General features: G+C 43.8%; 1 protein-coding gene across 2 annotated transcripts; it reads left to right on the top strand.

Moving 5' to 3' along the window:
- The first annotated feature begins 1,166 nt into the window (after positions 1 to 1,166).
- On the top strand, positions 1,167 to 9,356 carry ddx56 (DEAD (Asp-Glu-Ala-Asp) box helicase 56). Of its 2 annotated transcripts, none has more exons than XM_041850569.1 (14): positions 1,167 to 1,265; positions 1,702 to 1,863; positions 2,913 to 3,067; positions 3,218 to 3,388; positions 4,323 to 4,413; positions 4,555 to 4,796; positions 4,908 to 5,051; positions 5,415 to 5,528; positions 5,754 to 5,848; positions 5,946 to 6,019; positions 7,850 to 7,939; positions 8,030 to 8,135; positions 8,249 to 8,349; positions 8,585 to 9,356. In XM_041850569.1, exons 1-14 carry the CDS (start codon positions 1,206 to 1,208, stop codon positions 8,663 to 8,665), a joined length of 1,686 nt encoding a protein of 561 aa, XP_041706503.1. In that variant the 5' UTR covers positions 1,167 to 1,205; the 3' UTR covers positions 8,666 to 9,356. The 2 variants fall into 2 exon arrangements, with proteins under 2 accessions (XP_041706503.1, XP_041706502.1); XM_041850568.1 differs by having other exon boundaries at positions 8,582 to 9,356.
- Positions 9,357 to 9,649: the final 293 nt, after the last annotated feature.

The raw sequence follows: 9,649 nt of genomic DNA, 5'->3' as shown, positions 1-9,649 counted from the left end.
GCACATATCGGCCTACAACTTGTAAATCATTTTCTCTATTCCTGTTCAGAAAGCGTGATTATACTGTGCCCTAATAGCCTGGTTAATATTCATTACATTTAACTTGTAAATAAATGAGATTTTCGTTTTGGTAAAAAAAAGTTGGGGTTTTGTGTTTCTTTTATTTTTTGAGTGTGTATTGATTTCAGGACCATGGATAGTACCAGGTCATTTAAAGCTGTGTTGCTGGATATGTACGACACAGTCCCCCTCAAAATCTAACTATTTGGTTAGTAGAGAGTAGAGACCCTACTGAGTATTTCCCACCCACTAGCTGAGACAGGTAGAATAGTTCTCTCTACACGCAACGTGTATTAGTGTATTGCATTTGTGGCTATGTAGGGGGTGGATATGTACGACACAGTCAACCTCCAAACTAACTATTTGGTTAGTAGAGAGTAGAGACCCTACTTTGTATTTTCCACCCCACTTTAGCTGAGATCGGTAGAACAGTTCTCTCTACAAGCCAATATGTGTCCCATATATAGAATATTTTATTGGGGGCTATGGATTGGCGGAGTGAAAAGCCAGCAGCAGGTAGTGTGACATAGTCCCCCAAAACTATATTTGATTACTAGAGACCCTACTGAGTATTTCACACCCCCAGTTTATGAGACAGGTAGTACAGTTTGTTTCTCTACAACCCAGTAAGTATCACATTAACAGTGTATTGCATTGCTTGTGCAGACCTAAATACGTGAAATTATTCATTTAGATTTTCAAAGGTGTTTTTTTTCCCGATATTCCCTAAATTTAGCATGTCTTTGCAGGGGATTTATTTTGAGAGAGAAAAATCTGCGTTCGTGCCCCGTGGCTTGTGCCTTCAGAAAGGTACATTATGTGCCGAGAATCGAGATTAAAAACATGTGCTTTTTAGGAAAAGTAGTCTAATATCGCCATCCAGAGTCTATTGGTCTTTACAAAGTTGAGTTGTGGTATAATAATCTATTTTCTCTATGATTGCATACGTGATTTGTAAATATTTCAACTAATTAAAAACGGCCGAAATATAGATTCGAAACTGTATTAGCTGACGGAAATAATGCTGCCTTTCATAAAATAAAATAAAATAAAATAAATACGCGTCACTGTGTTCAAGTGATGAATGACGTAGAATTCAAGCGACATACACACGTGTGGAAGCCTGGTGAAGCAGTAGAGACGAGATGGCTACCACCGACAGGCTGCAGTTCCATGAAATGGGCTTAGACGATCGCATTTTAAAGGTAGATGTTATTCTCTCCTATGAAAATATGAGGATAAATTAATTGTTAAATTACATTACCTCAATTGTGATATAAAACTGACAGAACCCATACGTCATTAGACACGGAACGCTGCTAGGATAGCTAACCTACCTCGCTAATGTTAGCTAACTGTTAGCTAGCATGTGAAAGTGTTTACTTTGGTGTCAATCTGTCTGGATATTAATTTATTCAAGATTAAATGGGACGTAGAATTAACCTAGTTAGCTATGTAACTAAGTTAATTCGATATGTAGCTAGTTATCTAGATGTTATTTAAATAATCACATTCAATAAATTGTCATGCAGAATATTTCAGAAATAAACGAATGAGGTTATATAACGTCACTCAGCATTTTGTGCTGATATGATTTCGTAGCTAGTAAGCTAACCAACACTTATTTTTTCACAAACCTAGGCGCTGGCGGACTTGGGCTGGGCTCAGCCCACTTTGATCCAGGAGAAAGCCATCCCTCTGGCTCTGGAAGGCAAGGACCTTCTAGCCCGCGCCAGGACTGGCTCAGGGAAAACAGCTGCTTACGCTGTGCCAGTCATCCAGCGCATCTTGACATCCAAACAAGTGAGAAGTAGTAGTAGTAGTAGCAGCAAAGGCCATATCAAGGGGCTTATAACATTAGACTAGAGGTGTCAAACTCATTGGATGGAGGGTGGTGTGTCTGTTGTCTAAACATCACTGTTACCATGGTTACTCCATGGCTATCAGTCTGAAAGAAGTCGTTGTAAAAAAATATGCAATAGTTTCTATAAACCAGAATGTTGAATACAATTATATTTAAATGTACTTTACTGGTTGTCTGTGCTGTTGGTACGTTTTTATCCACAGGAGAGTGTTGTTTACCCGACTTTTTGCAGTGCCTGTAGGTTCTGTTGCTTGTATTTACAATCTCCTGACACGTTTCACTTGATGCACAATAGCTGCATGTAACTGAACGTTGTTGACCAAAGCGCGTTCCTTTGCAATCATCTGGAGGTGCTTGTGAAATTTGCCAGCTCATTGCATGGGACAACATTTGGTCTGTGCTTCAGTTAAACTTGGCAATCGTTGACATATTGTGCAAGTCAAGTGCAAATTGCGTTTACATTGAAAATACAAACCGGAAATACAAACTGATATACAGACTAGCATACTGAAAGTAGTGTTAATAACACTACTCTCTGGATATTTTGTCTCAAGATTACCTCCTACATAAGGACAAAATCAGAGAACAACAGGTCATGTACGTTCAAATGAAGTCTGACTTGTTATGGGACTGTTCACAAAAAGTGAGCCTACACATTAGAGACGAGAGAGGAGTTTTCCACTCTCGGATTCATAGAGGCGGGAGTGTCCAATTAAGACCTGAACAACCAGGTGAGTGGAGTTCCTATCTAACCAGTGACCTTAATTTATCAATCTTTGATCAATCAAGTACAAGGGAGGAGTGGAAACCCAAAGACACTCTGAGTTGGCCCTCCATGGAATGAGTTTGACACCTGTGCGTTAGACCATCTCTGGTAGTAGTGGCATAGCCCTTCAATTGGGCTAAGACTAAGCAGTAGTAATCTTAGTAGTAGGTGATGTAGCGAGGGGAACAGCTTGAACCTTGCGTGTGTGTGTGTTCTCTCCAGAATGTCCGTGAGCAGGCAGTGAGAGCGTTGATCCTGGTTCCTACCAAGGAGCTGGGGCAGCAGGTACAGGCCATGATCCGCCAGCTGACTGCCTACTGTGCCAGGGACGTAAGGGTGGCAGACATCTCCGGCAAGGCTGACCTGTCTGCCCAGAGGTCAGTTTGCTCAACTGTCATCATCTAACATATATTGTTACAGAATACATTGTTCTGGTCTGCGTATTAAAGCCTGGGAAGAAGGATGTGTTTTCTTTATGCTTGTGTGTGTGCCTGCACCTACTAATATGTGTGTGTGTATCAATACAGGCCCATCCTGATGGAGAAGCCAGACGTGGTAGTGGGGACCCCCTCTAGGGTGCTGGCCCACCTCAGTGCCCAGAGCCTAGACCTGCAGGCCTCCCTGGAGACCCTGGTCATAGATGAGGCTGACCTGCTCTTCTCCTTCGGCTTTGAGGCCGACCTCAAGAGCCTGCTGTGGTAAGACGGCGAGACGTACACACACTGATAGTGTCACTAATCTATAATGGACTATAATGGAGTAGTGTGAGTGGTTATGTTGAAATGTGCTAGGTTTCCATCCAATTGGCGAAATTATTTATGTCAATATTCTAAAATCAATATGCTCATTTTCCCACCATAGATGTTTCCATTAAATTGACTTGTTGCGGATAAAAGGCTGTGCGTGATGACGTAGTGCACATAAAAATAACTTTTCCGGTTAAATTCCCTTGTACCGACCAAAACATACAAGTTACATGGCTATCCATGCCATTTTTAACTCTACTGATGGTTTTGTCACAACACATGTTGCATTGTTTAGCAAATGTACCCACTCTGGTCTTGGCAGGTGCGCTCTAGCCAATAGCTTGCACATACAGTGCGGGAAGGCTACCTACATGATGAGATTATTATGGATAAGAACTAGATTATTTGTATTTGTCAAATGGCAGCCAATCATGCCATCAGAATAAGACCGTCAATATTAATTTGAAAGGAGCATCAACCTTATCACCGTGCACTTTCACCACCCTGTGAAGTTCATCATAATTTATTTAATCTGTAGCCTAATAAACTGCATGGTTTCCCGAGTCATAGTGGGAAGACCACACACCATATCATCGCGTGACTCCAAGTTTACTTCGATATGATGGTTATTATATCAATATTTGCGCATAAAGGGGTTTCCATTGCAATTTCTCGCATAATTATTTTTACAGACACAAAAAGATCCCGCCTAGCCTAGGGTAATTTAGTTTTGTCGCCATTTGGAAAGTTGACAAATGTCCTGTTTCCATCAGGCCGGTCGTGACATTTACTTTACTTGCTTAAAAAGGTTGGATGGAAGCCTGGTTAGAGGGAGTGTCCCTTTCCCATGTACCTTTTTGTAAATTTGTGTGTGTCATTCCGTCAGCCACCTGCCAAAGATCTACCAGTCCTTCCTGATGTCAGCTACTCTCAGTGAGGATGTTCAGGCCCTGAAGGAGCTGCTGCTGCACAATCCTGTAAGACACACACAAGAGTAGTGCTCTTTTTAGTTTTCCTTTTCAAACCATTTTTCTACAGTGTGCCCTACTGAACACAGCCCTGCTTTAATAGTATATTTTATGTAGGAATTCCTCTCATACAGTATGTGTGTGTCCTAGGTGATTCTAAAGCTGCAGGGCTCCCAGCTGCCAGACAGCTCCCAGCTGCAGCAGTACAGTGTTCAGTGTGAGGAGGAGGAAAAGTTCCTGCTCATCTACACCCTGTTGAAACTGCGCCTGGTTCAGGGCAAGACCCTGGTGTTTGTTGGGGCAGTGGAAAGGTGCTACAGACTCAAACTGTTCCTGGAACAGTTCAGCATCCCTGCCTGTGTACTCAACTCTGAGCTGCCTGTCCACTCCAGGTGAGGAGAGAGGGTGGGAAGGAAGGATGTGGGTGTTGACGGATAAACAGATGGATGTCAATCAAAATCTGAACACTCTTTCTTTGTCCTGCTCTCTCTCCCTCTCCTCAGATGTCACATCATCACCCAGTTTAACCAGGGGTTCTATGATTACATCATCGCCACAGACGAGCAGGTATTGGCTGATCCCACCACCTCAGCGCAGGCCACCGAGGGGAAAGGGAAGAAGAAGAAGAAGAAGAAGAAGAATGCAGGGTAAGCAGGGAGGTATGGGATACTGCAACATACCATTTAGTCATTTAGCATTTGGTCATTTTAGATACTTATCCAGTTGAAATGATACTGTTTGTGCCCAGTTGGACTGAAGCTGTTTGTTGTAGCAGAGAAGGAGCCACTCAGTTAGGAAGCTGTTCTTCAACTCTGCAATAATGCAGGGGTGTAATCATTACTGCACACCGTAGCAAAATGTTTCGCAATGGAAAACGTTTTGTAACGAAAACAGAGTTTCTATTCGACAAATTCAGATAGGTCCGTCCCCATTTGGTTTGGTTCGGTTCATAGTTAATACACCCCAGGTGATGGTACAATGACCCTTGACCTCACTCCTGACCCCCACAGAGTCAAAGACAAGGAGTACGGCGTCTCCAGAGGAATCGACTTCCAGAATGTCTCCAACGTCATCAACTTTGACTTCCCCACCACCGTGGAGTCCTACATCCACCGCGTTGGACGGTCAGTGTCAACATAACAGAATACCATTTTATTGCCCAGTTGAAGATGGAAACAAGCCTTGGGCTGCACCTCTAAAAATCACACCCTATTCCTCCTGTAGTGCACTACTTTTGACCAGAGCTCTAGAAGAGGGTGTCATTAGAAATTTGCCCCTGAGCTCTCGGCTCAAAGGATGAAGGTATTGGATAAAGCTCAACAATTCAACCTCTCCTTCTTCTTTTGTAGAACGGCACGAGCAGACAACCCAGGCACCGCTCTCACCTTCATCTCACACACAGAGCTCCCCCTACTGGCAGAGGTGGAGGATGCACTCAGAGGAGGTACGCTGAGGCACTGTTTGTTTCTATCTGATGTAGTCTGTGTTTGTGACAGACCTATTCTCTGTGTGGATGTAATGGTAGTCTCTGTGTGTTTCAGATAACGCTGAGTGTGCTCTGAAGCCCTACGGGTTTAAGATGGAGGAGATCGAGGGCTTCAGATACCGCTGTCGGGTACGTTCAGTACACCTGTGATGTTATAGCACACCTGTTCACCTCTCACTAGAGGGCTGCGGGTCCCAACAGAGATCATTGCGGCGCGGTCGGGATTTTTCATTCTGCGGTTGGGAGCAGGCGGTCAGACAGACAACTTTGGAAACGGTCGTCTTTCTGCTTTGTATGAGATAGCCTACCTATTGTATTACAAGCACATTTTTGTAGCATTATTCGCACACACTCAGAATTCGCTGCTTAAGTTATGTAGCCTTCCTCTCCTAGTTGGGCGTGCGAGCCCAAGTGCGCCTAGTATGTGTGTGGTCTCAATGAAAGAGAGTAGGCTTCCATTTGCATGGGTGGAGAACCACGTGGCAGTTATCTTTCCAAGGAAATGTAGTTAAATATGATTAGACTGTAGTTTACTACAGTGTCTGTAAATAAATATTGATAATGGAAAGAAGTGGAGGGTGCTCAACCAACGTGAGTGGAGGTGCAATCCAAAAATTGCATAATAGAAAAAAGGCGCAACACGTGGATATAGGTTACCATGGTGAGCGATGCACCTTTTCATTTTCATACAAATGACCCATTTGTCTCTGCCTGCAAATCGTCCTCCTAAAAGTTAGCCTATAACCTAGAGAACTATGCAAAACGTAGCAAGTGTCGCTGTCATCATTATTGCTGCTTCCAGTTCAGTAGCTGCGAGATCAGGTGCGCGTGTGGTCTCAATTAAATAGAGTACCGTAATTTTCGGACTATAAGCCGCGCCTTTTTTCCCATTTTTCGACCCTGCGGCTTATATAACGGTGCGGCTAATCTATGGATTTTTACAGCTAACGGCCACTAGAAGACCTCCTAAATCTATGGATTTTACAGGTTACAGTCCACCAACTTTAACTCTATGGGCTCTATGACCGGTCCGCGCCCCCCACCTTTAAGCGGCGGGCTCCAGCAGGAAAAGCTGGAGGCCGGAAAAGAGTGAGACAGGTAGCGCGTAAAAGTGGAACCGAGAGTGGTGCGAGAGACAGAACGAGAGCAAGACAGACAGACATTACGAGAGCGAGACAGTTTGTCTCTTTCCCGACAATCCCCTCTGTGCACGAACCCTTACATATGGTAATTAAACATTAAAACACCTGCGGTTTATAGTCCAGTGCGGCTTATATATGGACACATCATTCAATTTAGCTGCTGCGGCTTATACTCCGGTGCGCATTATAGTGCGGAAAATACGGTAGACTATAGCCTATGGATGGGCGGAGAAGCACGGAGCAGTTATCTTTCCAAGGAAGTGTACTTCCTAAATATGATTAGGCTATAGTTTAATACATTGCCTAGAAATAAATATTGATCACCCATATTTGTCTCCGTCTGATAATCGTCCTGCTCCTAAAAGGTAGGCTATAAAACGTAGCTCAAGAGAAAGTGCAAGTCTCCAACTCTGCTCTCTTCAAACTATGTCTAGCCTAATGGCTGATATAGCCCAGTAATACCGATAGCCTAATATACTGGGCCATGTGAGAATGTCTGGTAATTTAACCTATTACTTAAGTTATTTTAGTGCATTTTGATATTGCCTATAGTACGCAAAATTGCAGTGACCATGGCTGGCGAGTGAGCTGCGTCACATTACCCTAAAATAACATTGCGGGACTGCGGTTGGGTTCGGGACCAGTTCTTGACGGTAGCGGGTGGGAGTCGGACAGAAAGACAGCGGGTGTGGGCAGGTGCGGTATGAAAAGCTGTGGGCGGGAGCTGGATGAATAAATCAGTCCCGCGCAGACCTCTACTTCACACCAGGTAGTATATGAGTTTGGATTTTGTATGAATAAATGTGTGTGTTTGTAGGATGCCATGCGGTCGGTAACCAAGCAGGCGGTGAGGGAGGCCAGACTGAAAGAGATCAAACAGGAGCTGCTCAACTCAGAGAAACTCAAGGTGAGTGGGCTTCTCTCTCTCTCTCCTTCTCCACTTTCTGGTTCTCTTCCTTTTCCATGGCACTGATTGGTCAGTTGTTCTGTCACTCAGACGTACTTTGAGGACAACCCCCGAGACCTGCAGCTGCTGAGGCATGATAAAGACCTGCACCCTGCTGTCATCAAACCACACCTGAAGAACGTACCAGAATACCTCAGTAAGACACACACACACACACACTGCTTAGTGACCTCTCTCTTATCAATAATGGTTTTCAACCTTACACTCAGATTATGGTAAATGTAAACAACTTCTCATTGGCCGTTTCAGTCCCTCCGACGCTGAGGGGAGTGGCCAACCCAATGTCCGGCAGGAAGAGGAGGAGGAGAGAGAAGCCCAAACCTGATGGCGTCGTCAAGACAACCTTCAAGGTAAGGCTCTTTCCTAACTAACCCTAGCATAAGCCCTAGCCTTAACCCTAACCTAGCTCAACAAGGACCACACTAGGGAGTAGCAAACAGCTTGCAGACATTCCATTAGCTTTTTTCCCCATTATTTCCTTCACACTGGGAGCAGCAAACAATAAGCAAGCATTTATATTCAAAACTGGAATGGATACTCTGGTCCATCTAAACCCATCTCATCCCATCCTTTTCTTCCTAGAAGGACTTCCGAGGCAAGAACCCCTTGAAGAGTTTCCGCTACACTGGGGGGAGGAGCCGGGGGGGCAAAGCTGGCAAATCCTAGGCCTCCATGTCAACGTCCACCAATCAGACTGCTGTGCACAGCTAGCCTATGACATCACCAGTTTCCAGATCAGTTCAGATGGAGAGGAGACAAACTGAGGAAGCCACTGTAGACTACTGAGATGCAGCCGGAGTGTCCAACAACAGGGTGGTATTCACTAGACCCCAAACGGAAGAAAACTGACTGACACGGGGTGGGACTGCCTGAACTTTTCCAATAAGAAACGCTTATTTGAGTTTTGCTATGTCTTGAAACGGTGTGCACTAATGAATACAACCCAGGTTTGAGGAACCTACCAGCAGCACCATTACTCCTCTATCAGTGAACCAACATCTGAGTTTCCATTGTCTGGTTAGAAAACATTCTGTGAACTCAACATAATGTGCCTTCCCTCAACACAAAATATCCTATTTGTAAGTCGCTCTGGATAAGAGCGTCTGCTAAATGACGTAAATGTAATGTAAATGTTTATCACAGTAATGTAATGAATGACTGCATTACTCTGCACCTCCACTGAAGGAAATTACCTTCACTAGTGTTCAAAATCCCAACTGAAGAATGGACGTTGCCATTTCGTTTCAATAAGTAATTTTCTATTAGTGATTTGGAATGTCAACTTACTTCCTTAACTGAAATTCAACACCTGTTTTACTATACACATGATGTACCATTAAATATCTGTGTGATTTCAGATGGCTACATGTGGGTATTGCATATATTGTTTCTTTGTAATATAAGAATTCAGAAAAGGGTAACATTTATTGAATGGTTTGTGCTCTTTAAGCTGTTTGCAATTAATCATGTCATGTCAGTCCCAGAGGTCTCTCCCTCTAGTGAACGGTTGTTTGGGGACATGCATTGGATGTATTTATGAAGTGGTGCTAGAATAGAATATGGACACAGTGTAGAACAGCTAGAGGAATTTAGATACATACAGTGAGGGGAAAAAAGTATTTGATCCCCTGATAATTTTAATGGTAGGTT

This window comes from Coregonus clupeaformis, chromosome 27, assembly GCF_020615455.1.
Source record: "Coregonus clupeaformis isolate EN_2021a chromosome 27, ASM2061545v1, whole genome shotgun sequence".
Lineage (NCBI taxonomy): Eukaryota > Metazoa > Chordata > Actinopteri > Salmoniformes > Salmonidae > Coregonus > Coregonus clupeaformis.
Note: the sequence above shows the minus strand (reverse complement) of the source record. Positions and strands in the feature narration are given on the sequence as shown.